Below are 27,929 nucleotides of genomic sequence, written 5' to 3' on the forward strand. Positions count from 1 at the left end.
GCTAGCCTTTGCCGGAAGCGCTATACGGCTGACGCAAAAGTGTCGCGCTGCTGGTGATTCCGGAAGAAACAACAGTGCGGCGTGAACATGGTGAGGGCCGAGGGTTCGAGAAGGGGCATTGTCAGACCACGTTTGGGACAGAGATTGAGGGAGTAGCCATTGGCCAAATTTCCACAATATTCCCCTTGCTTATTTTCATTCTGATCTTAGCTTTTAAGCTGCTTGGAGTGGTGCCTGTTATGCTCTAGCGAGTGGGGAGAGCGCTGGGTTGAGGCAGCTAGAATAAGAAGAGTTGGGTATTTGAGGGAAGAGGGGTGTGGACAAAAGAAAAGGAACTCAAGAAGATGCAATGTACTTCCAACTCTTTTAACTCTAAAATTTTTGTTTTAAGGGGAAACAAAAGAAAACACGGAAGTATGCGACCATGAAGCGAATGCTTAGTCTCAGAGATCAGAGGCTGTGAGTGTCTGCAATCAACTGGGTTCATAGACTGCCCGGAGATATAGAAGTCACGAGGGGATGAGTAGTAAAAGTTTTTGTTGTTGTTTTGTGTTTAGTTTTGATATTATTGTGTCTTGGATTTATATAGCACAGGGTAATAAAGTATAACAGTCACTTAGCTGATGAGCAAGTACACTGGTGAATGGGATGGGAATTCATCATCGCTTAAGTGTTCAATTTGTGCCACCGTTTTTATATACTGTATCTGCCGTATCACATTTAAGCCTCCTAACAGTTCTGTGAGGTAGGTAGGATTATCTCTATGTTCTTGCCATTACACTGCATATTCCCCGGGAAAAAAAGGTTTGTTATAATTTTTGAAAGGCAGTGAGGTCAGAGACTATGGCTGTACCAGCACCTGACAACTCAAGTATTTTTGAAAGAAAAAATGGGAAAATACATAGATGTCTCCACTTTATAAATCTTATAAGAAGATTTATGACTGTGGAAGAAGAGAGTAGAATGATATTCCCTATTATAAGGAAGAACTAAACAGCTTGCCTGCTTCAGTGAACAATGGACTGAGTTATTAAATAAGAACTAGACTTCACTGTTTCTGAGCCTTAGAACAAAGGAGTGAGTGGTTGTTAGAGCCTTCATTTGTTATTAAATTGTATTCTTAGCCTTTAGTATGTATTTATTATGTAATTTTAAGGAAATTTGCCCCACTAATAATACTCTGTTTCTAGTTAAAGTTAAATTTTGTATATATATTGTCACATTTTAGCGCTTTTTAAGAGACATGTAGGGGAACCCTTTTCCTCCTGCTGTTGAAGCATCTCAGTCTTTAGAAGATAAATGTCAGCCTATTTACCCACTGCTTGGAAGTGGATTTTGATCCTTGATATGAGAGCTTCTGACTAAGAACGAAATAATAATCTAACCAACATTTATTTATCCATTAACAATTTTTATGGATTATTAGCTAATGGTTTTAAAATTTAATTATGTTTTACTGATTAATTGTGTTAATTCCAGACTATTTCCCACATAGTTATTCGTGCTCAAAAAGTGTATGCTGATATTAATATAATGAAGTCACAAAGTAGAATTTCCTTTGTAGACAAAACAAAAGAAGAAACTTTTAATTTTCATGAGGTTATAACTGCTATGGTTTTTTATTCTCCCCTACATTGAATTTACTTGTTTTTTTTCCTAGTAAAGAAAAGGATAGATTAAAACCGAAAAAGAAAGAAAAGAAAGATCCCAGTGCACTCAAGGAAAGAGAAGTGTGAGTAATCAAGAATTTCAAGTTTTCCTTTAAAACTAGAAGAAAGATTCTAAAACTGTAGACCTCACAGAAATTCAGGCTTTCCCTGAACTGATTTGCTCAGTCATTTTTCTGTCTGGCACAACTATACAAATGAAGCTATGCAAATGAAAGTGTTATTGATGAGTATATACCAATTCTAATGGTTTGAAGGTTTCTGGACTTCATAGAGCAGTAAAATTTTCCGTAAAATCCTGGGGATTAAATCTAGGATCATTTGTTTTTCTTTGCCAAGAATCTTTCAAAAGAAATAATCGCCATTGTTTTAACATACCAGCATTTCATAAAAGAGAGAATGTGTCACCAAAAAGTAGTAACGGCATATTTTCAGGATAAAGGTCATTCCTTTTAAATAAATACACTTAACTTTATGAAACCTCATCACATTTTTCTTATTTTTCTTATTTGCTCTAGATTGGTGATGGATATATCATCACAGGATTTATTAGGATTTATTTCCAAAGAAAGGAAAAAGGAACAAACTGTTCCAAGCAGAGACTTCTTTTTTTTGTTTTTACCAAATATCAGTGTAGACATTACTTTGTGTTTTGTTTCTTTTTCCTTCAGCCCCCAACACCCTTCCTGCTTATTCTTCCAATATAACACACAGCTGGGCCCACCTTACCACATCCTGGTCGATACCAACTTTATCAACTTTTCCATTAAAGCCAAACTGGACTTAGTGCAGTCAATGATGGACTGTCTGTATGCCAAGTGTGAGTATCAGACCTTTCCATTTCTGTGACATTTGTACAGAATAACCATACTTATCCAGATACATGAAAAGAGGGGAATGGGGTTCTAGTTTAACTGAATTGCTGTCTATTTAATTTGCTCACCATAGCAATGACCATTTTCAGTGAATTGAAATATAATGCAGGGACTTCCCTGGTGGTCCAGTGGTTAAGACTCTGCGCCCTCCCAATGCAGGGGGCCTAGGTTCGATCCCTGGTCAGGAAACTAGTTCTCGCACGCAGCAACTAAGAGCCTGTGTGCTGCAACTAAAGAGTCCACATGCCGCAACTAAAAGATACCACATGCCTCAACTAAAGATCCCACAGGCCACAACGAAGACCCCACGTGCTGTAACTAAGACCCAACGCAGCCAAATAAATAAATTTTAAGAAAAAAAGGACTGAAAAGAAATATGCCAAAAAATGTTAAAAAAAAAAAAAAAGACATTTATGAAAAAACAGAAATATACGGGCTTCCCTAGTGGCACAGTGGTTGAGCGTCTGCCTGCTGATGCAGGGGACACGGGTTCGTGCCCCAGTCTGGGAAGATCCCACGTGCCGCGAAGCGGCTGGGCCCATGAGCCATGGCCGCTGAGCCTGCACGGCCACAGCAGTGAGAGGCCTGCGTACCGCAAAAACAAACAAAAAAAACCACAGAAATATGATGCAAACTTGACTGGGAATAATTAAACTTTCACAATTCATAAAACACTTAGCATGCTTTGACCATCATTATAGACATCAATTTAGAAAAAAAATAGGTGGGGAATTTTCTGTTTTAGGATTTTAAAACAGATTTTAAAATTCTGGATAAATGAAAATTTATTTCACTTCTCACTATTTATTTATTTATTTACATTAAGTAGGAAACATCCTCCATTCCACTCCAATGTGGAAAAGCTAAATAAGACATTTTGCCATTTACAATCAGAGAACCAGAAATGATGATGGTCAGCTATTCTTAAGTTTATTCACTGTGATGTTTATTTGTACCACAAAGGATCTAAGGTAGTTTATTTACACGTAGGTATGCAATTTACCATTAATAGATATCCCTTGTGTGTTTGGGTATCTCCTCCTTCAAATGATCTTCTCTTCCTACCATGAGAAGGAAAAAAAAATTTAGGCCAAGTACAAGGGAATAACTTCCTAATAGATCTGTTGCGTATTGTGGTGGCTTTATATTCATATATTTTCCAGTCATCTAGTTGAAGGTACAAATGAAAATTAGACTTTAACTTGGCTGTAAAGAATAAATTATTGGAATCAAAGGAAAAAATGCGCACCTCCGTCTTTAATATTTAAAAGATACTATATAATGAACATTTACAGAATGAAAGTAATGTGAATGTTGTTTATTGATTTATTAAAATTAGCAAGATCAGGGGGCCTTCCTTGGTGGTGCAGTGGCTGAGAATCCGCCTGCCAATGCAGGGGACATGGGTTTCAGCCCTGGTCCGGAAGGATCCCACATGCCACAGAGCAACTAAGCCCGTGTGCCACAACTACTGAGCCTGCACTCTAGAGCTCGCGAGCCACAACTACTGAGCCTGAGTGCCACAGATACTGAAGCCTATGCGCCTAGAGCCAGCGCTCCACAGCAAGAGAAGCCACCACAATGAGAAACCTGTGCACTGCAACGGAGAGTAGCCCCCGCTCGCCACAACTAGAGAAAGCCCGGGTGCAGCAACAAAGACCCAATGCAACCATAAATAAATAAATATTTAAAAAATTTTTAAAAATTAAATTGGGAAGATGGGATAAGGCATGTATGATGAGTAAGAGAGGTAAATAATTTAAATGCCTAAAATTAATAAATATAAAAAGTAACTGCACACTATAAAACTCTTAGAGGAAAACATAGGCAGAACACACTACGACATAAATCACAGCAAGATCCTTTTTGACCCACCTCCTAGAGAAATGGAAATAAAAATAAACAAATGGGACCTAATGAAACTTCAAAGCTTTTGCACAGCAAAGGAAAACATAAACAAGACGAAAAGACAGCCCTCAGAATGGGAGAAAATATTTGCAAATGAAGCAACTGACAAAAGATTAATCTCCAAAATATACAAGCAGCTCATGCAGCTCAATATCAAAAAAAACAAACAACCCAATCCAAAAATGGGCAGAAGACCTAAATAGACATTTCTCCAAAGAAGATATACAGATTGCCAACAAACACATGAAAGGATGCTCAACATCACTAATCACTAGAGAAACGCAAATCAAAACTACAATGAGGTATCACCTCACACCAGTCAGAATGGCCATCATCAAAAAATCTAGAAACAATAAACGCTGGAGAGGGTGTGGAGAAAAGGGAACCCTCTTGCACTGTTGGTGGGAATGTAAATTGATACAGCCACTATGGAGAACAGTATGGAGGTTCCTTATAAAACTAAAAATAGAACTACCATATGACCCAGCAATCCCACTACTGGGCATATACCCTGAGGAAACCATAGTTCAAAAAGAGTCATGTACCACAGTGTTCATTGCAGCACTATTTACAGTAGTCAGGACATGGAAGTAACATAAGTGTCCATCAACAGATGAATGGATAAAGAAGATGTGGCACATATATACAATGGAATATTACTCAGCCGTAAAATGAAATTGAGTTATTCGTAGTGAGGTGGATGGACCTAGAGTCTGTCATACAGAGTGAAGTAAGTCAGAAAGAGAAAAACAAATACCATATGCTAACACATATATATGGAATCTAAAAAAAATTAAATGGTTCTGAAGAACCTAGGGGCAGGACAGGAATAAAGATGCAGATGTAGAGAATGGACTTGAGGACACGGGGAGGGGGAAGGGTAAACTGGGATTAAGTGAGAGAGTGGCTTGGACATATGTACACTGCCAAATGTAAAATAGATAGCTAGTGGGAAGCAGCCACATAGCACAGGGAGATCAGCTCGGTGCTCTGTGTCCACCTAGAGGGGTGGGATAGGGAGGGTGGGAGGGAGACGCAAGAGGGAGGAGATAAGGGGATATGTGTATATGTATGGCTGATTCACTTTGTTATAAAGCAGAAACTAGCACACCATTGTAGAGCAATTATACTCCAATAAAGATGTTAAAAAAAAAAAGATGCTAGTTACACGTATAAGTTTTAAGGTTTTTTTAGAATTTTTGTTGGGGTGTTGTTGGTTTATAGTGTTGTGTTGGTTTCAGGTGTACAGCAGAGTGAATCAGTTATACATGTACATATATCCACTCTTACTTAGATTCTTTTCCCATATAGGCCATTAATAGAGTATTGAGTTCCCTGTGCTACACGGTAGGTCCTTATTATCTATTTTATATACAGTAGAGTGTATATGTCAATCCCAATCTCCCAATTTATCCCTCCCCCCCCAAGTTTTAAGTTTAAATAAAATATTTAAGGGACTTCCCTGGTGGCGCAGTGGTTAAGAATCTGCATGCCAATGCAGGGACACAGGTTCGAGCCCTGGTCCGGGAAGATCCCACATGCTGCGGAGCAGCTAAGCCCATGCGCCACAACTACTGAGCCTGCGCTCTAGAGCCTGCGAGCTACAACTACTGAAGCCTGCGCTCCTAGAGCCCATGCTCCACAGCAAGAGAAGCCGTAATAAGAGAAGCCACTGCACTGAGAAGCCCGTGCACCAAAATGAATAGTAGCCCCCGCTCACCGCAATTAGAGAAAGTCCATGCACAGCAACGAAGACCCAACGCAGCCAAAAATAAATAAATAAATAAGTAAATAATGCTAAAACAAAACAGAAACAAAACAAAAAAATAAGGCATCTATGTATCTTATTTAAATGATTCACACTTTGACTTCTTGAAATACTGGACACAGAGTTACACACTGATGAGGGACAAAGTTGGTTTAACTATAAAGTACTGAGCAGACACACAGACCAAACAAGAAGCCATGCTCAGAAAAATAATTTTTAGGCCTCCAAAGATAAAATAACAATCTGACTTTATTGTTCTAGGGTAATGTACTGTATCAGGGACTCCAGTTGTTTCAGTGGCACTGTGCCGTGCCACCCAGACCATATCTGTCAGGTGGGATTAAGTGGGAACAGAAGCTGATCCAATCAAGCTGCCAGTAAATTGACTGAAATTTGAAGGCTGTAATGTAGCAGTGATTTTGGACGGGAACAACGTGAGGAACTAAACATAACAAGACTTGGTCACTCCTGCTATGTCTTTGCAGTAGAGCATTCTATTTTTATGACAGTATGTAAAATCCTATTACATCAAAATTCTAGAACACATGGAGCTTCTATAGAAGCATGATGTGTTATCTGCCAACAAGATATTAAACCAAATTCGTCTGGTGTTTTCCGTAAATAATTCCCTACTATTGTCTGGCATCTAGTAAGTATTGACTACGTTTGTGAAAATAGAATTCTAGGAATGACCTATCCTATTTTCTGTGATTTCACTGAAGAAAGAACATATTGTTTTATTTGTATATTTCATCTCAGTAATGTTTTACTATTATAATTCCATGTTAATATGTTATTCTTGGTACCATGAAGTCATAGTATTTTCCAAACTAAGTGATTTGTTATTTCTTTGAAAGTTAGTGGTATATTTCTTTCATAATCTTCATTGTCACCATTAACAATAAATATGAAGTGGCTCTACTACACAGAGTTTAAAGAAGGGTGCTAGAATATATGGTGTGCTGTTTCTGTCATCCAGGATTTGACCATCTAGATGGAGAGAGGAGATGTCAATGGATGAAAAAAAGATAATCATAATGCCAGCTGCTTTGAACTATGAATTACTATGTTCTGGTGTTGTGTTAAGTGCTTTTCATAATTATCATAATCCTCACAGTAACCTAATATGATGAGTAGTATGTCCCCATTTTACAAATGAGAAAACTAAACAGAAACTTGAAGATTCATTCCTTCATTCGATAGTGATCACTTCTTGAGTATCAGATATTATATAATATAGGAATTCAAGAGAGGGTGAGTGCTACTTGATCTGAGCTTCATAGCTTGGTTGGATTTTAGTGAATAGAGAGAGAGAGAGAGCATTCCAGGCAAAGGAAAGGACACTCCCAAAGGTTGAAAACATGAGAGCAAATTTGGTGAGAATAGTTGGGCTCAAGTGAGTATAAGTGGGAGAGTGAAGGTGAAACTCAATTCTATCCACAAACATTTCTTAAAGATTGGCAGAAATGGTTTGGAGACAAATTGTTGAGTGCTTTAAGTAAAAAGCTAAGGAGCTTAGACTTTGTTTTACAGGAAGTGGTGAGTCTAAAATCATTTAACATGTGTTTAAATTATGTAAATTATAATAGTAACATGTACATTAAAACTAAACAATACAGGGACTTCCCTGGTGGCACAGTGGTTAAGACCCCGTGCTCACAATGCAGGAGCCCTGGGGTTTGATCCCTGGTCAGGGAACTAGATCCCACACGCATGCCACAACTAAGAGTTTGCATGTTCAACTAAGGATCCCATGTGCCGCAACTAAGGAGCCTGCCTGCAGCAACTAAGAAGCCCACGTGACACAATTAAGGAGCCAGTGAGCTGCAACTAAGGAGCCCGCCTGTTGCAACTAAGACAGTGCAACTAGATAAATAAATAAATACATATTTAAAAAACAAAAAAACGAAAAACTAAGCAATACAGAACATAAAAAGAATAGGCAAAAGTTCTCCCCCGCATCAGGCCGTAATTTTACTTCCCAGAAATAATCACTGTTAATAGTTTGGGTATTACCTTCCAACCTTTTACAATTAATAAAAATATAGATTTAAACATAATTGGAATTATACTATGCATGCTTTTTGGCCACCTGTTTTTTTTTCCACTGAGTAATGTATCATGAACACCTTTCCATGTTAATACATGCTATGAAGACCTTTGTACAGCTTCAAGCATTTCAAAACTTGGATGCACTAAGATGAAAAAAATCTAGAAAATATACATTAACATAACCAATGTTGCAATAAATATCTTTGATTATCTTCCTAAAAAAAAAGTAACTGCATAAGTTTATTATTAACCAAGTTATAAAGGTAACCACCAAGTGAGAAAAACAGTCAATGAATTAAAATAGCCATCTCTATGGATCAGAATTGGTGGGGTGGGAAAAGATCAGGGGATGGTTACTTTTTCATATAGTCCTTTTCGTATTTTTTTTAAGCTATGTACATCTAATACTTTATTTTATTTTATTTTATTTATTTATTTTTTTAACCGTATGCGGGCCTCTCACTGTTGTGGCCTCTCCCATTGTGGAGCACAGGCTCCGGATGCACAGGCTCAGCGGCCATGGCTCACGGGCGCAGCCGCTCAGCGGCATGTGGGATCCTCCCGGACCGGGGCACGAACCCGTGTCCCCTGCATCGGCAGGCGGACTGTCAACCACTGCACCACCAGGGAAGCCCACATCTAATACTTTAATTTTTTAAAAAGCCTCTTAGAAATCATAAAGAGTAGTCTGAAGTTGACACACTACCATGCCTGTAAAAGTGTACTAGGGTGGCCTGTATGAGGGAAGACACTAATCTTGGTAGACTTCTTATATTCCTATGGCGTTCCTGCTTCTCCAGGAATGCTGTGACCTATATATAAATGAAATAGATGGAGGATTCAAGCATGGCCCCTTGGAGGTGAATTGCTTCCCTGACTGTATAGCTCTGCCACTATTATCTAAATGGTTATTGTTTAGGGGAATTCCCTGGCTGTCCAATGGTTAGGACTCGGCACTTTCACTCTACTGCTGAGGGCGTAGGTTCAGTCCTTGGTCAGGGAACCAAGATCCCACAAGCGCGTAGTGTGGCCAAAAAAAAAAAAAGAAAAAAAGATGATTGTTTAGGATAGCTTTAGTCCTATGGTTAGGTTTTTCTGCAGATATGGATACCATAGAGTATAGCTATAATGCATACAGCTAAATGTTCTCATGGTGCCTTTTCCAAAAACAAGCTTATTAAGGAAAATACCACTTTCTGTGTAACATAATACCTCAAAGTAAAGTCTGAAGAAACATTCTACTACAGTACAAATTCAGTTACCTAGGAGATTCCTTAACTGTTTTAAACTCTGCTTATTTAATTTTTCTTCACTTGCCTTTATTTTTAAAAGAATGCCTTTATCTTCCTCTTGCCTTGGAGAGGCCCCTTTGACCTTTTCATAGCTCCTGGTCCCTTGCATTTGATATTCTAACAAAGGAGCATGGTTAGCTACCCATGAGCTTTCTTTTCTGCCCATGAGTCCTCTTTGTAGTGATCTTCCTGAGCCTGCTTCCCTGCTCCCGATGCACTCCCTTGCTTCAGTGCTACATGGCTCTGAAACTGATCCTTTTAAGGCGTGTATTGCCCTCTGATTCCATGACTGTCTGCTTTTCCTGACTTCTTCTTTCCTCCATTTTACAACTGCTTTTTCTTCTGGGCATTGTATTTTAGTTTAAGATTTTTTAACTTTGCTTTCAAGAGTGTTAATGTATTTGTAAAAAGAAAATCTAGCATAAAGAAAATGCAAGTTCCCTATAAAGCTTTTCCTCAGAAAGGGGCAGCTTTTAAAAATTCATATACAATTTCCGTGGGGTAGAGGTTACTTTTGTTTATTAATGAGAATGGATCATGCATTATTTACTTTTTTATCTTCATGCTTTTTTAAAAAAAAAACAGCTTTAAGATCTAGTTCACATACCATATAAGTCACTCATTTAAGATATATGAGTCAGGGAATTCCCTGGTGGTCCAGTGGTTAGGGCTCTGCACTCTCACTGCCGAGGGCCCAGGTTCAATCCCTGGTCGGGGAACTAAAATCCCACAAAAAAATAAATAAATAAAATATATGATTCAGTGGCTTTTAGTGTATTCATAGTCAATTTTAGAACATTTTCATTATGTGAAAAGAAACTGAGCTCCTTAGCCATCACCCCCAACCCTTCCTATTCCCCCCAACCCCCCGCCCCACCCTGCCGCACATAGGCAACCATTAATTTGCTTTCTCTATATATAGATTTGCCTATTTTGGACATTTCGTTAAAATGGGGTCACATATTTTAGTGTAATGTTCTCAAGGGTCATTCATGTTAAAGCATGTATCAGTATATTGTTTCTTTTTGCTACCAGATAATATTCCATTGTATGGCATTGTGTGGATAGATCACGTCTTAATTATCTATTTCTCCTTGCTTTTTACATTGAACAAATACATCTTGAACATTTTTCTGTGCCAATATATATAGATGGGCCTTATTCTTTTTTTCACTTATAGTATTCTTTATTTTTTGTTGTTGAAGTATAGTTGATTTACAACGTCGTGTTGATTTCTGCTGTACAGCAGAGTGACTCAGTTGTACACATATATACATTCTTTTTTATATTCTTTTCCATTATGGTTTATCCCAGGATATTGAATATAGTTCCCTGTGCTATACAGGGAAGGACCTTGTTGTTTATCCATTCTCTATGTAATAGTTTGCATCTACTAACCCCAAACTCCCAGTCCATTCCTCCCCCACCCCACTACAAGTATTCTATTGTTTAAATATGTCGTTTTTAAAGACTAGACATTTGGATTATTTCCAGTTTTTACCCTATCATAAACAAAGCTGTAGTGAATATCTTTGTGAATGTGTCTCTGTATTAGGGTGGGTCCTCTTTGAATACATTTTCTAGAAGCCATATTGCAATATCAAGGGAGTATATATTTTTTAATTTTAATAGGTATTGCAAAATTGCCCTCAAATAATTATACAAATTTATACACCTACTTACAATGTGAGGATACCTATTTCTTCAAATATTGGGTGTTTTCATCTGTTTAATTTTTGCCATCCTAATAGGTAGAAAGTATAATCTTGTCTCAATTTATATCTCTTTAACTAGGAGTGAAATTGAGCATTTTTCTGTTGATTGACCATTTGTATGTCTTCTGCTATGAACTGAAATGTAGCCTGGTGGTTAAGAACCCACTCTGAAGCCTGACAGTTCAAACCTTGGCGTCACCTTTTGCTGTCTAGTTACTTCATTGTACTTCAGATTCCTCATCTATAAAATGGGAATAATAATAACAATGCTACCTGATAGGAATTGTTCTTAAGATTAAATGAGATAATCCTTGTGCTTAGCACAGTGTCTGGCAAATAACACATAATTCCAAGCTATTATTTTTTTTAACATCTTTATTGGAATGTAATCGCGTCAAAATGTTGTGATAGTTTCTGCTGTATAACAAGGTGAATCAGCTATACATATACATACATCCCCATATCTCCTCCCTCTTACATCTACCTCCCACCCTCCTTTTTTTTTTTTAACATCTTTATTGGAGTATAATTGCTTTACAATGGTGTGTTAGTTTCTGCTTTATAACAAAGTGAATCAGTTATACATATGTTCCCATCTCTCTTCCCTCTTGCGTCTCCCTCCCTCCCACCCTCCCTATCCCACCCCTCTGAAGTCAGGGAGCCTGATTCCTCCAGCTCCATTTTTCGTTCTCAAGATTGCTTTGGCTATTCGGGGTCTTTTGTGTTTCCATACAAATTGTGAAAGTTTTTGTTCTAGTTCTGTGAAAAATGCCAGTGGTAGTTTGATAGGGATTGCATTGAATCTGTAGATTGCTTTGGGTAGTAGAGTCATTTTCACAATGTTGATTCTTCCAATCCAAGAACATGGTATATCTCTCCATCTATTTGTATCATCTTTAATTTCTTTCATCAGTGTCTTATAATTTTCTGCATACAGGTCTTTTGTCTTCTTAGGTAGGTTTATTCCTAGATATTTTATTATTTTTGTTGCAATGGTAAATGGGAGTGTTTTCTTAATTTCACTTTCAGATTTTTCATCATTAGTGTATAAGAATGCCAGAGATTTCTATGCATTAATTTTGTATCCTGCTACTTTACCAAATTCATTGATTAGCTCTAGTAGTTTTCTGGTAGCATCTTTAGGATGCTCTATGTATAGTATCATGTCATCTGCAAACAATGACAGTTTTACTTCTTCTTTTCCAATTTGGATTCCTTTTATTTCTTTTTCTTCTCCGATTGCTGTGGCTAAAACTTCCAAAACTATGTTGAATAATAGTGGTGAGAGTGGGCAACCTTGTCTTGTTCCTGATCTTAGAGGAAATGGTTTCAGTTTTTCAGCATTGAGAACGATGTTGGCTGTGGGTTTGTCATAATATGGCCTTAATTATGTTGAGGAAGGTTTCCTCTATGCCTACTTTCTGGAGAGTTTTTATCATAAATGGGTGTTGAATTTTGTTGAAAGCCTTTTCTGCATCTAATGAGCTTATCATATGGTTTTTATTCTTCACTTTGTTAATATGGTTTATCACATTGATTGATTTACATATATTGAAGAGTCCTTGCATTCCTGGGGTAAACCCCACTTGATCACGATGTATGATCCTTTTAATGTGCTGTTGGATTCTGTTTGCTAGTATTTTGTTGAGGATTTTTGCATCTATGTTCATCAGTGATATTGGCCTGTAGCTTTCTTTCTTTGTGACATCTTTGTCTGGTTTTGGTGTCAGGGTGATGGTGGCCTCGTAGAATGAGTTTGGGAGTGTTCCTACCTCTTCTATATTTTGGAAGAGTTTGAGAAGGATAAGTGTTAGCTCTTTTCTAAATGTTTGATAGAATTCGACTGTGAAGCCATCTGGTCCTGGGCTTTTATTTGTTGGAAGATTTTTTAATCACAGCTTCAATTTCAGTGCGTCCAAGCTATTATTATAAAGCTCTTTGTATATTAAGAAAATTTACCCTTTGACAAGTGTGTAGAAATGTTTTTCCCAGTTTATTTTTATTTTACTTTAGTATGACTTTTCGTTTGATAGTTGTCAAACAGAAGTTTTATATTTTTATGTGATCAAATTTATATTCTCTGGTTAATTTCATGGTTTCTTTTGGTTCACATTTAAGTATTTTGATTCACATTTAAATTTTTTTCCATCTAGAATTTATTTTAATATATAAACAATGACAGGGATCCAGCTCAGTTTTTTTCCCCAGTTATGTTTATGACAGATACTTTATGGAATGTGATGTGGGGTTGGAACAGTTCCCTAGTTTCTTTATAGTTAGGGATTTTATTCTTCTCTAGTTCTTATTGTTCACTGTACAGTGCTTATTTTGCTGTCATTTCAAAGATTCTTAACAGGGGAATTCCCTGGTGGTCCAATGGTTAGGACTCTGCGCTTCCACTGTTGGGGGCCTTGGTTTGATCCCTGGTCAGGGAACTAAGATCCCTCAAACCGTGTGGCACGGCAAACAGTAAATATGTATACATACATACATACATACATACATACATACATACATACTCTCAACAGGATATAATTCAGAGAGAGTTAAATCAGTTCCTTTACAAGTTCTGTTACTAATTTTTTTTTTCCTAACAGGTATCCCTTGTATAACTGACTGCGTAATGGCTGAAATTGAGAAATTGGGGCAGAAGTATCGAGTGGCTCTAAGGTAGGAAGGACCTGGTCCAGATTTGTTCTAGATTGGTGTAATGAAGATTGTTTTGACCCTCCTTCAACTGTTTGCTATCCGAAGATTTCTTGTCTGGTTAGTTTAAATAAAAATCATACAAAATTAGTTAACTATTTATAATTAAGAAAGCAAACATTGGAAGGTTAGAGGTTTTCAAGCTGAAGCTTTTTGAACTAAGTTAATTAGTCATATTGGTCTCATGGGCCTCCATTTAAGTTCCTCTAGATTTTCAATTAGAAAGTGTTTTTCTGTTAGTTTGTTATCTAGTTATCTTCTTCAGAATTTCACACGTAAAGCATTTTGAGTTTACCTAAAGAAGTTTTGAGTTTATTCTGGAAAGCGCCCTTGAGTTTACAGCAGTGGTTCCCAAAGTGTGGCTCATGGAACCCTCCCCCACCCCAGGAGTCCTAGAGACCGTTGCAGGGAGTTTGCAAAACTGTTTTCATAATAACTCCAAGATGTTGCCTTTTTCACTGTGCTGACATTTGCGCTGAATGCAAAAAATGCCAGTGCCTTAGTACAAATCAAGGCAGTGGGCCCAAATAATGCTAGTAGTTTTTGTATTCTTCACTACCACCCACTGGCAGTTGAAAAAAAATGCCAGTCACTTAAGAATATGCTTAACAGAGCAGTAAAATTCCTTAACTTTGTTAAATCTCAACCCTGCTGTACACATCAGTACTCTGTGTGGTGAAATGTGAAGTACACATAAAGCATTTCTCCTGATGGATGCTCAGTAACCTTTCTGTGGTAATCATTTCATGATGTATGTAAGTTAAATCATAATGCTGTATACCTTTAAACTTACACAATGCTGTATGTCAATTATATCTCAATAAAACTGGAAGACGAAAAACATACCAAAGGATGAACGTTGTCTCTATGAAAAGCATTTTTGTGCTTGAGTTGTGAGCTGAACCAGCTTCTTTTTCATGAAATATCATTTTTATGTGAAGAACAACTGGCAAACACTGATTTTTCAGACTTTGGTATTTAGCAGGTATTTTCTCAAAAATTAATGAAATGAACCTGTCACTTCAAGGAAACCAACTTACTCTGTTAGTTACCAATGATAAAAATTGAGCTTTCAAGTGAAAAACTAGAGTTTTGGAAAATCATAAGCTTATCACATTCCCAATACTAAAGACCTTTCTGTTGAGACCGGTGAAAACATTAATGAATATGATTTTTTTTATGTTACATATGTGTGTGTGTGTGTATACACACACACACATATATATATGGTCAGCTTTGTTTATTTAACAATTTATTATATGTCCTTCCACATTGGTATATACAACTCTACCTCATTTTTTAAAATAGAATAGGGGTACCAAAATGTATTTAACTTTTACCTTGCTGGTGGATAATCAGATTATCTCCAGTTTTCCACTCTTCTAAACTGTGTAGTAGTGACATCCTTGTGCCTGTATTCTTGTACATGTGTGTAAGACAACTTTCTAAAACTAAAATGGTTAGGTTAAAATTGATTTGGTTTTGAATCCTGGCTTTTCCCAGCTGTGTAGCTTTGAACAAATTAATCAATCTCTCTGAATCTGCTTCTTTATCTGTAAAATGGAAATATAATAATTCAGTTTTGTGACAAGTACATGATGTAAGGCACAGCAGCTGTCAGTCAGTAAGCTTTAATTCCCTTCTCTCTAAATTGTCTTTCAATTAGAAGATAAGCTTCAGGAGGAGAGGGGTGTCTTAAAATCTCCAGATAGATCACATTACTCTTATTTCACTGATTGAGAGTCATAAAGTTATTCAATTGCTTGAATGTTTTCATTAATCCACTTTTATAACCATATAGGATTGCCAAGGATCCAAGATTTGAGCGATTACCATGCACACACAAAGGAACCTATGCAGATGACTGCTTAGTACAAAGAGTAACTCAGGTATCATCATTTTTTAATATGTACTTTGTGCTATTAAAAAAAAAAGATAAACTTATTTCCTGAGTGTTCATGTAAAGTATCTAGGAATATAAATGATAAAAAAAATTATATAGAATCCCTTCATGGGAAGTGTAGGTGTCCTCATTTACTTGAGAAAATGGATTGGAAGTGTATACTATAACCATAATGGAAAGATCACTGGCTTAGGGAGGATTTCAAATCTTAGCACTTGCATTTATTGGGTGTGTAATTTGGAGCATTTACTGATTCTTTATTCCACAAATCTTCTCTGTAAGATGGTTTAAGTGAGTGAGTATAGACATAATAATATATCAGATTCCACCTCCCTGTGAATCTAAAGTGAGGTTCCATTTACTCCCTGTGTAGGAATTTTGTTACGTCTAAGTCTCCCAGGATGCTGTTTCACACATACCCTAGAATAAGTAGGTTTTTGATTCTTGTGTTCTGGCTTCCTTGTCAAATACTACAAGAACTTTTGCTGCTGATTGCCCTTAAAGAGCCTCTCTGCTGAGGATAATCCTCTTCATCTGTTGACCACACTGCCGTCCTTTTAGCCACTTCATCCCATGGGTGGGGCCAGCATTTCCTTTAATTTCCCACAGCATGGCTGACACCAATCTGCAACTCTTTAGAACTCAGTGAGAGATTTGGGTAGGATGGAAGCAAAGTACAATACAAATTAGTTCCAAACTGGTAGCTAAATGTTAGTGCTTTCAGAGCTGTTTGACTCAGACTTGTCCTGGAGATCCTCCTATTCTGGCTTTAGGGCCAAGGAGGCAGCCTACCCCCACTGCTAGGAGGCCTCAGAGTAGGTCAGCCCTGGAGATGCCACAGACTGCAAAAGTTGTGCCCTTGGATCTAAGGCACTTACTCTACCTTTGTGTAGAGTCTCTAAGGGCTTTTTCCAAAAACCAAGGAATTGTCTGTCCCAGATACGAAAATCCTCTCCACTTATAAGACAAAAACCAATTTGCAGCTTTTAAATAGTTTTTCTATCTTCTCCCCCTCAAGATTCTTAGAACTACATTCAGCTCAGGCAGCTTACAAATTTGAGCTCCTAGAACATAGTAGCTACTCAACAAATTGGTTTAGCCTTTCCATTCCTATTTACTGTGAAAATGAATAGTTCTTCAGACTAGCCAGTGGTTGTATCCAGTATCACTGAATGAGCTCTATGTGAACACCCAATGGGTCTCTTCCAGCACAAGTGTTACATTGTGGCCACAGTTGACCGGGACCTTAAACGAAGAATCCGGAAGATCCCTGGAGTTCCCATCATGTACATTTCTAACCATAGGTGAGAACTTTCTCTTAGGGAAGTGATTAAAAGTATATAATCGATATCAATTAAAAATGAGGTCAAGTTATAGAAGGATTTGAAAGAGATTGATGTATCAAATGTTTACATAGTTCTGTTTGAAGAAATGAGGCAAAGTAACAAGAGCAAAGGCAGAAGATAGAGCTAGGATTTAGGAATGAGGCAGACATTCACATTGTTACAATAAGATCACTAGAAGAAAAAGGGAGATGTGTGGCCTTAAATACAAAGCAGTAATTAAAATCAAGCTAATCTTTTTGGCTAGAAATATTTTTTTGAAACCTAGTGCATGTGATCAGCACCTCATCTGGGAAACTAAAAGTTTATTAAAAAAACAAAAGCTGTGGACACCCAGTGCCAGCTGGGCCCCCAGCTGTTGGCAGGTCTGTGAGTCCAGGGAGGCCAGCAACAAAACCACCTAATCAGCCCTCACAATTGTACTAAATAATAAATAAATGACCACTATTTTAAGCCAAAACAAACAAACAAACAAATGCTGCTTTTTATCCTTCTTGGATATTCCTATGTCAGTCCTCAGATATTATTGGCCAGCTTTTATCCTGGGACAAATACAACAGAATGGGAAGAATATGGGTGAGGGCCTTGGACTTACCTGGACTTAGAGCCTGGCTCCCCAACTTAACTTTCTCACTTTGAAGAATAAAGATAATATAGTCAGCATTTTGCTGTAAATCATTCATTATGATCGGCCTTTAAAATTTAGTTCCCACTGACAAAAAGGATTCACAACAGGAAGTGAGAGTGATGTAATCAGTAAAGGATGGGTTTTTAAGGTTGGTTCTGGACCCACATTTCTTACCAGTGTTAATTTTTTGTTCTGACCAGGTACAACATTGAGCGGATGCCAGATGATTATGGAGCCCCTCGGTTCTAATTCTTAAAAGACAAATTTCCTCTGCCTTCCTTCGACCAACTTTCTCTTTTGCCAGTTCATTAAACATGCTATAGCATGAATTATTATTCCACTCACCCATTTGCTCTGTAATGAGCTGAATATGGTTAAATACACTCACTTTTTAATGTTTTTTTTGTTGTTGGTTTTTTTTTTGTTTTGTTTTGTTTTGTTTCTGCGGTACGCGGGCCTCTCACTGTTGTGGCCTCTCCCGTTGCAGAGCACAGGCTCCGGACGCGCAGGCTCAGCAGCCATGGCTCACGGGCCCAGCTGTTCCGCGGCATGTGGGATCTTCCCGGAGTGGGGCAGGAACCCGTGTCCCCTGCGTCAGCAGGCGGACTCTCAACCACTGCGCCACCAGGGAAGCCCCTTTAATGTTGTTTTGAAAATTGTATTTTGTGTCATTTTAAAATTTGTTGCATCTTTTTATAAATCAGATAATTGCTCACATAATTTGATGGTCATTTTATATTGATTTACTCAACAAATATTTATTAAGGTGATACTAGGTATTTAATAAGATATGGTCTTATCCTCAAGATACTCATTTATGGTGGAAAAGAGAAACGTGTAGATGAATAAATACGGTAAAATAATGATGCTAAGATAAAAGTATGAGGGAGTAGACATACAGGTGGAAAGAATGATTTCTTTCTACTTGGTTGGGATGGGGAGGGGAGAAAGACCAGAAGCAGTTATGTTTGAGTTAATCTTTAAAAAGAATTAGAGGGCTTCCCTGGTGGTGCAGTGGTTGAGAGTCCGCCTGCCGATGCAGGGGACACGGGTTCTTGCCCCGGTCTGGGAAGATCCCACGTGCCGCGGAGTGGCTGGGCCCGTGAGCCATGGCCGCTGAGCCTGCGCGTCATGAGCCTGTGCTCCACAACGGGAGAGGCCGCGGCAGTGAGAGGCCCGCGTACCGCAAAAAAAAAAAAAAAAAAGAATTAGAAAGGGAAGGTGTCTGTACCCACATCTGAGACTCCAGAGGTAGGAGGTGGGAGGGAGGGGCTTTATATGACATGCTAAAGGGTTTGGACTTAATCCTAAGGTCAGTGAGGAGTTATTAAAACTTTAATTAGGGTGGATAACATAATCAGATTAGATGTTTTTCATGATCACAACATAGCTAAGAATGGACATATAGATCATTGAAACAGACTAGAAAGTCCATAAATAGACCTATATATTTATGGCAATTTGGTATGTTATAAAGCTGGTATTTCAAATCTATATGAAAAGGAAATTACATTAAAAGCCAAATATTGTGGAGTCATTTCATTAGGGTTAGAATCCTGATTTCACCAGTTAATATCTGTATGAATTGGGCAAACCACATAGCCATTTGATGCCTTCTTTGCTTCCCTTTTAAAATGTTTTGTTTAATCCTCAAAACAACCCCAATAAGATGGGGTTGAATTGAACAGTACCTGTTACAAGTAAGTGTTGTTCAATAAATGTTAGTGATTATTGTATTATAATGACAAGTTGGCTATCCATTTGAAAAAAAACATTAGATTTCTACCTCATATCCTTCACGAGAAAATGTTTCAACTGGATCAAAGTCTATTTTTTAAGCTATGAAAGTATTAGGAAAAATACAAGAAAAATGTGTATAGGCTCTGAGTAGAATTCTTAAAAGAAGACGAAGAACGTAAAAGCCATAAAAGAAAAGATTGCTAAGTGTGGATACATTAAAATTAGATTTCTCTGCAAAACAGCTTCCCCCAAAATTAAGACAAATGACTGACCAGAAGATTTTCCAATATATATAACAAGGGTATGAGGAAATGGATAGTCATGTAGTGCTGACAAGAATGCAGATAAGTATAACGATTTCAGACATCAGTTGGGCAGGATCCACTAAAATAAAAATTGCAGATATCATGTGAGCCCAATTCTATATTTTGGTTATTTACAGGTATCATATAGGTGATTTCCTTTAAAATGATCAGTGCATTTGCATCACATGATCAGTGTGATGTAAATGCATGATAAATGTGTAAAAAATATTCACACATGTGTACAAGGAAGTGTATGTAGAAGGATGTTTACTGCACCACTATTTATGATAAAGAAAAATTGAAAAGAATGTAAATATCCATCAGAAAGTTTTAACTATGTTATGTCTATACTATGGAATGTCATGAGCATTTAAAAACAATGAGGTAGACTTAAAAATAGGCAAAGGACTTGAACAAACAGTTCTCTGAAGAAGACATTTAGATGGCCAAAAAGCCCATGAAAAGATGTTCAACATCACTAATCATTAGGGAAATTGAATCATTGTGCAAATTGAAATCACAATGAGATACCACCTTATATCTATTAGGATGGCTGCTGTTAAGGATAAATAAACAAGTGTTGATGAGGATGTGGAGAAGTTGGGACTGCTGTGTACTGCTGGTGGAAATGTAAAATGGTACAGCTGCTATGGAAAATAGTATGACGGTTCCTCAAAATTTTTTAAATAAACTACTATATGATCCAGCAATTCCACTTCTGGGAATATATACAAAAGAATTGAAAGCAGGATCTTGAAGAGATATTTGTACACCCATGTTCATTAGCATCACTATTCACAATAGCCAAGAGGTGGAAGCAACACAAGTGTCCAAACAGATGAATGAATAACCAAAATGTGGTATATACATGCAGTGGAATAGTATGCGTTTATACTATTCTGACACATACTACAATATGGATGAACCTTGACGTTATTATGCTAAGTGAAATAAGCCAGTCACGAGAAGACAAATACTGTAATTCCACTTATATGAGGTACCTAGAGTCAAACTGGACTAATTAGAACCTCCTTATTCCCTTTGCCATTGTGATTATTTCAAACATGGGTGATCAGGGTCAAGCCAAATAGTCTTAATCAGAGCTCTTACTGGAGAGTTGTTCTTCTTCTGCGGGAGAACTGTTAGATAATGTTGGCTTTGGAATTGAGTGACCAGTTGTGCCAATACATTAGAAAAGGCTACCTGGGTTCTACTTTAATTGTATAGCCAAACCTAATCCTAACTAATGTAAGATGTGCGTCTCCTAAACCAACAGAAATAAAGTGGAAAAGGGAAGCTCAGTTAACAAAAAAGTTAAAACTAAAAAAGCAGAACACACCACTGGGCATCTGTATACTTCACCATATGTAAATTCCAAAAGAGAGAGGAAAAAGAAATGCGGAAGCGGGGAGGGAAGAAGAAATAATGGAAAATAGAAAACTAACTTGGGTAGGGAAGAGTCCAAACACAGTAGTCATGATGAATGAATGTGACTAGGTTAAGTTCCCTTATTAAAAGACAAATGCTCAGACTGGCTCTTTTTTAAATCTTGTGGCTATATGGTATTTACAAGATGTGCCTAAACCAAGATGACACAAAACTGTTGGAAATAATGGGAAAATACACTTTCCACACAACCCAGTAACTCCACTCCTAGGAAATCTAACCAAGAGAAATGAAAACTTATATCTACACAGAGACTTGTACATCAATGTTCATATTATCTTGATTCATAATAGATAGGAACTGGAAACAACCAAAGTATCCATCAACAAGTAAATGGATAAACAGACTGTGCATTCATACAATGGAATACTATTTGGCAATAAAAAGAATGAACTACTGATACAATAACATAGATGAATCTTAAAACTGTTAAGCTGAGCAAAAGAAGCCAGACACAAAAGAATGTATACTGTATGATTCCGTACATATGAAACTCTAGGAAGCACAAACCCAATCTATAGTGATGGAAAGTAAATTGATTGCCTGATGTGGAGAGAGAAGATTGGCTCTTGTAGAGGTACAAGGGAGTTTGGGGGGATGATGGAAATTTTCTGTATTTTGATTGCCGTGATGGCTACTTGGATATATTGATTTGTCAAAAAGCATTGAAATGTGCACAAGATGGGTACATTTTATTATTTGTAAATTACACCTCAGTGAATTAAAAGATGGGAAAAGGCATGCAAAAATAATATGCTGTTTGAATATGCAATATGGAAAATATTGAGGTTTTCTTTGTAGCCTAACATGGTCAGTTTCATGAAAGTTCCATGTACACCTGAAAAGGAGGTACATTCTGTATTATCTGGTATTATCAGGGTAAAAGGTTTGATATTTATGCATAAGATCTACCTGATTGTTTAGGTCTTCTGTATCCTTACATTTATTTTTGATCAGTCTCACACTGAGAGAAATAGAGTTTTCTAATCTTAGTATACTTTGTCTATTTCTCCTTGCATTTCTTAGAGTTTCCACTTGACGAAAGTTGCTACTGTGTTGTTTTGTGTATGGATACTCATAACTGATGGTTTTTTTTTGGTGAACTGTAGCCTTTAGCATTAGAGTGTATTCTTTTTGTCTCATTTAATGCTCTTTAGCCTGAATTCTACTTTTTCTTATATTAAGAACAGGATCTTTGCTTTCTTTTTCTTTTTCTTTTCTGTAATGCATTTGCCTTATCTACTTTTGCCTGTCCTTTTATTTTTAGCTTTTCTGAATTCCTTACCCCCAAAGTAAGGTGCTCTTGCACAGTTCATCTTGTAGACAAAATTGCTAGAGACTAGTCACTTCTATGTGTTTGTTTTGTTTCCTTTTCTGAATAGGAGTGTTCACTGTAGTTGTCCTGTTCCTATACTACCAATTGTATATTTGGTGTTATAAGGGCAGATAATTTGCCCTCTTGGTGCATAGGTCTCTAGATCAAAAAAAGCCACACCTCCTGATATTGATACTACTACATATACCCCTTGCTGTAGAGACAGCTGTGCTCCACCTAGATCTCTTGGACTTTGAGCATGATGTCATGATTGGACAGGACTTGGAGAATGTCTGTGTGGAGGAGGGGGTTGTGTAGTGTATACGTGGCCTGTGGTAGAGAAAGTGAAATCAACATTTGGTAACTAGAAGGGTAGAGTGTAGCAGTTGTTGGTGCTGTTTACCAAATATTTCTGGCTCTCTTGTTTATGGACCCAGGGTAGGATGGCTCTTCTCCACCACCTTTGAAGTGAGGTGTGGCAATGTGAGTGAAGATGACATATATCATTTCTAGGCAGAAGTTTTAAAAGTCATTATGTGATGAACTATGCTCCCTTTGGCCTGCCTTTCAAATCATGAAAACATAGAGATGGAACCTTGCTTTGCCTGGATCCCACAGAACATCCCAACACTGGGGTAAATGAAAAATAGGCATTTGTTGTTTTAGCCACTGAGATTTGGGTTGGTTTTTTTGTTTGTTTGCTTTTTACAAGAGCATAACTTAGCCTATACCGACTGATAAAGCACATGTTGAAAAGTCTGGGTTAGAGCAGTTGGGCAAGAAAAAGAAAAGGTATCCAAATTGGAAAAGAAGAAGTAAAATTATCTCTGTTCACACGTGACATGATCTTATGTAGAAAATCCTAAAGAATCCATTTGTAAAATCTGTTACAACTAATTAATGATTTCAACAAAGTTTCAGGATACAAAATCAACATGGAAAAATCAGTTGCATTTCAGTACGCTAACAGTGACCAATCAAAAAAGAAACTAAGGAAACAATCCAATTTGCTATAGCATCAAAAAGAATAAAATACCTAGGAGTAAACCTAACTAAGGAGGTGAAAGACTTGTACACTAAATTACAAAATGTTGCTAAAAGTAATCAGAGAAGATACAAGAGAATGGGAAGACATTCTGTGCTCATGGATTGGAACACTCAATAGCAATAAAATGTCCATACTACCCAAAGTGACCTATGGATTCAATGCAATGTCTTATCAAAATACCAATAACGTTTGTAGAAATGGAAAGGAAAAAAAGCCAATACTGGTATGGAATCTCAAGGGATCCCGAATAGCCAAAACAATCTTGGAAAGGAAGAACAAAGTTGGAGGCCTCATGCTTCCTGATTTCAAAACATACTACAAAGCAAAGTAGTAATCACAGTGTTGTACTGACATAAAGACAGATATATAGACCAAATGCAACGATAGAGAGCCCAGAAATAAACCCATACACATACAGCCATTCCATTATATTAGCAGGGGATTGGTTCCAGGACCCTCACAGATGCCAAAATCTGTGGATGCTCAAGTCCCTTATATAAAATGGTGAAGTATTTGCGTATAACCTATGCACATCCTCCCATATACTTTAAACCATCTCTAGATTACTTGTAATACCTAATGCAATGTAAATAGTTACCAGTGCACAGCAAATTCAAATTTTGCTTTTTGGAATTTTCTGGAACTTTTTCTCCCAAATATTTTCTATCCCCAGCTGCTTGAATCCACTGGTGCAATACCTTCGGACATGTTGGGCTGACCGTATTGCCAAATGATTCTCTACAAGGGTACAAGACCACACATGGGAAAAGGACAGTCTCTTCAACAAATGGTTCTCAGAAAACTGGATATCCACATGCAAAAGAATGAAGTTAGACTCTTACACCATATACAAAAGTTAACTCAAGGTGGATTAAAGACCTACACACATGACCTAAACTATAAAACTAGGAGAAAACTTTAGGACTTTGGATTTCACAATGATTTATTGGGTGTGACACCAAAAGCATTGACAGCAAAAGCAAAACTAGACAAATGGAACTACATCAAACTTAAAACCTTTTGTGTATCAAAAGAAACAATCAAGAGAGTGGAAGGCAATCTATGGAATTGGAGAAAATATTTGGAAATCATATATCTGATTAGGGATTAATATCCAGAATTTATAAGGAACTTCAACTCAACAACAAAAATGTCTGATTTTAAAAACGGGCAAAAGACTTGAACAGACAGTTCTCTGAAGAAGATATACAAATAGCCAACAAGCACATGAAAAAGCTCGACATCACTAATCATGAGAAAGGCAAATCAAAACCACAATGAGGTATTACATCTCTCCCGTTAGGGTAGCCACTATCAAAAGAACAGAAAATGAACAAGGGTTGGTGAGGTTGTGACCAACATCCTATTAATTGGAACACTTGTGCACTATAGGTAGGAATGTAAAATGGTACAGCTGATATGGAAAATAGTAGTTTTTGAGGTGGTTCCTCAAAAAAATTATAGAATTACCATATGATCTGGCAATCTTACTTCTGGTTATATATACAATAGAATTCAAAGCAGAGTCTGAAAGAGATATGTGCACACCCATGTTCATTGCAGCGTTATTCACAATAACCAAGAGGTGGAAGAAACCCAAATATCCACTTAAAAATGATAAAGATGGCAAGTGTAATGTGATGTGTGTTTTACTACAATTAAAAAAACGTATTACAAGATCCAAGTGATGGCACAGTGAGAAATGAAAGTTTAATGATCAAAGGAAGTCACAGACCCATTAAGAATTGCTCCTCTGTTTGCTGTAGTCCTGTGGGACTCATAGACACAAGCCCTGTTGGCTTTCAGAGCTAGGTGTTTTAGGGACCCATCCCTGATGTGAGACCATTAAAAGTTGGCGCACAAAATGTGGGTCCAAACCTTTCACTCCTCAGGGAGAAGGTGGGAATTGGGGGTTCCCCACCCAATTGTACGGCCCTGTACTGAGGATGAGGTTCATGGTGAGAGTGTGTCTTAGCCTTTCCTACCCATTTTGAGGTGAGTATTTTCTCATCTACTCACTAGTTTCTGGATTTCTCCCAGAGGAATTGCTCTGTACGTGGCTGTACATTCTGTGTGTCCATGGGAGGAAGGAAGTTCATGAGCCTTCTATGTCACCATCTTGGTCCCTCTTCATAATAAGGAAATTTTTTACTTATAGAAAAATGCAAGGAAGTGCTCAAAAATTGATGGGGACTTGCCAAAAGAAACAGGAACCAGCTTGAAAAGTCTCATGTTGGTCAAATTTGAGACAATTTAAGGATCAAAATTAGTAATGACAGTAGTGGATTATCACATGATTATTTTTAATTTTTATTGATATATATTTGATGTATAACATTGTATAAATGTAAGGTGTACAACATGTTCATTTTTAATAAAGAATCCATGTGTCCATAAGATATTAAGGGTAAACAAAGAAAATGGGAGAGATGGGGGAGCTTTTTTGTATAGGAATATTACAACTAATGTAGAAGGAAGGATAGAAATATAAAATCATTTACAATCACCATTGTAATAACTGATTTGGGCAAGAATCATCATCAGTGGATGTCAGAACCATTGGTAAAAAGCTGTAGGGAACAAGATACTTTCAGAACCTCAAAGTATTATCCCATAGATTACTATACATACCTTTACAATAGAGAAATTTGGCAAACACTTCCTTACCCAAGTGATCAAACTTGATGTCACTACTGATGGGACAAACTGACATAATGTACATCATGGTGTGGAGTATATAAGGATACATTAATCATGTAGTATTTTTGTCCCCCCAAATTAAAAAAAAAACTAAATCTAATTATGAGGAAACTGAAATCCAAAGATTAGGGACATTCTGCAAAACAGTCGGTTTGGAGTCTTAAAAAATGTCAATGTCATGAAAGAAAAAAAAAGGCTACAGAACTGTTTTTATATTAAAGGAGACTAGGCATGAAAACTAAATGCAATGTGTGATCCTTGATTGTACCCTGAATTAAAAAAATAGGAAACTGTAGAGTTCTCAGAGCTCCTGGTACGATCGTCTTCCCTTGGGTGGATTCTTGGCTTTTCTCCCAGCATGGCCCCCAAACACCAGTCTTCACTTCCACCCCAAGCAAAGAAACCAAAGAAACCGAGACTGACTCCTGCCTCCAGGCCAGAGGAAACGTCTGCTTCTCCGAACTTGACCAACGAAGAAAAAGAACAGCAAGAAGCAATTGAACATATTGATGAAGTACAAAATGAAACAGACAGACTTAACGAACAAGCCAGTGAGGAGATTTTGAAAGTAGAACAGAAATATAACAAACTCCGCCAACCATTTTTTCAGAAGAGGTCGGAATTGATGGCCAAAATCCCAAATTTTGGGGTAACATTTGTTAACCATCCACAAGTGTCTGCACTGCTTGGGGAGGAGGATGAAGAGGCGCTGCATTATTTGACAAGAGTGAAGTGACAGAATTTGAAGATACTAACTCAGGTTACAGAATAGATTTTTATTTTGATGAAAACCCTGACTTCGAAAATAAAGTTCTCTCCAAAGAACTTCATCTGAATGAGAGTGGTGATCCATCTTCAAAGTCCACTCAAATGGAAATCCAGAAAGGATTTGACAAAATGTTCAAATCAAACGCAGAATAAAGCCAGCAGGAAGAGACAGCATGAGGAACCAGAAAGCTGCTTCACCTGGTTTACTGATCATTCTGATGCAGGTGCAGATGAGTTAGGAGAGGTCATCAAAGATGATATTTGGCCAAATCCATTACAGTGCTACTTGGTTCTGGACGTGGATGATGAGGAAGGGGAAGGAGAAGAAGGTGACGATGAAGAGGGAGAAGGATTGGAAGATACTGATGAAGAAGGGGGTGCGGATGAAGGTGAAGAAGATGAAGATATGATGAGGGGGAGGGGGAGGGAGGAGAGAAAGGTGGAGAAGATGACTAATGGAACACTGATGGATTCCAACCTTCCTTTTTTAATTTTCTGCAGTCTCTGGGAGCAAGTTGCAGTCTTTTTCTTTTCTCCTCCTCTTGTGTTCAGGCACCCTGTTTTTGAGGTCTCTTTTCTCCTTTATACCATGGCTCACAACTTATTTTGGGGGAAAATACCTTGAGCAGAATTCAGTGGGAAAAGAATCTCTACCCCTTTCTGTTCCAAATTCATTTTTATCCTTTCCTGTCTCAACAAAAACTTTATGGAATCAACACCACCATTCTCTGTGGGAAAAAAGAAGAACCT

General features: G+C 37.5%; 1 protein-coding gene, 1 non-coding gene and 1 pseudogene across 3 annotated transcripts; all 3 read left to right on the forward strand.

Annotated features, from left to right (window-relative positions):
- The first annotated feature begins 1 nt into the window (after position 1).
- Positions 2-18,256, forward strand: FCF1 (FCF1 rRNA-processing protein). Of its 2 annotated transcripts, XM_022576548.3 has the most exons (8): positions 2-90; positions 392-459; positions 1,661-1,732; positions 2,339-2,487; positions 13,875-13,947; positions 15,785-15,872; positions 17,096-17,190; positions 18,058-18,256. In XM_022576548.3, the coding sequence occupies exons 1-8, from the start codon at positions 88-90 to the stop codon at positions 18,104-18,106; spliced, it is 597 nt and encodes a 198-aa protein (XP_022432256.1). In that variant the 5' UTR covers positions 2-87; the 3' UTR covers positions 18,107-18,256. The 2 variants fall into 2 exon arrangements, with proteins under 2 accessions (XP_022432256.1, XP_089764084.1); XM_089907958.1 differs by lacking the exons at positions 2-90; positions 392-459 and adding an exon at positions 541-745.
- TRNAE-CUC (transfer RNA glutamic acid (anticodon CUC)) lies at positions 10,209-10,281 on the forward strand. The gene has a single exon. It is a non-coding gene; the product is annotated as a tRNA-Glu (tRNA).
- Positions 18,257-18,381: 125 nt separating the features above from the next.
- LOC149750328 (protein SET-like) lies at positions 18,382-27,729 on the forward strand (annotated as a pseudogene).
- The last annotated feature ends 200 nt before the right edge of the window (positions 27,730-27,929 follow it).

This window comes from Delphinapterus leucas, chromosome 2 (genome assembly GCF_059928025.1).
Source record: "Delphinapterus leucas isolate spDelLeu-1000000601 "Yukka" chromosome 2, BTC_Dleu_Yukka2, whole genome shotgun sequence".
In the NCBI taxonomy this organism is placed as follows: Eukaryota; Metazoa; Chordata; class Mammalia; order Artiodactyla; family Monodontidae; genus Delphinapterus; species Delphinapterus leucas.

Coding starts and splice junctions, on each gene's coding strand:
- FCF1 (XM_089907958.1), top strand. CDS start 624: ATGAGCAAGTACACTGGTGAATGGGATGGGAATTCATCATCGCTTAAG. Junction 746..1,660: donor CCTCCTAACAGTTCTGTGAG/GTAGGTAGGATT, acceptor TTTTTTTCCTAG/TAAAGAAAAGGATAGATTAA. Junction 15,873..17,095: donor TAGTACAAAGAGTAACTCAG/GTATCATCATTT, acceptor GGTCTCTTCCAG/CACAAGTGTTACATTGTGGC.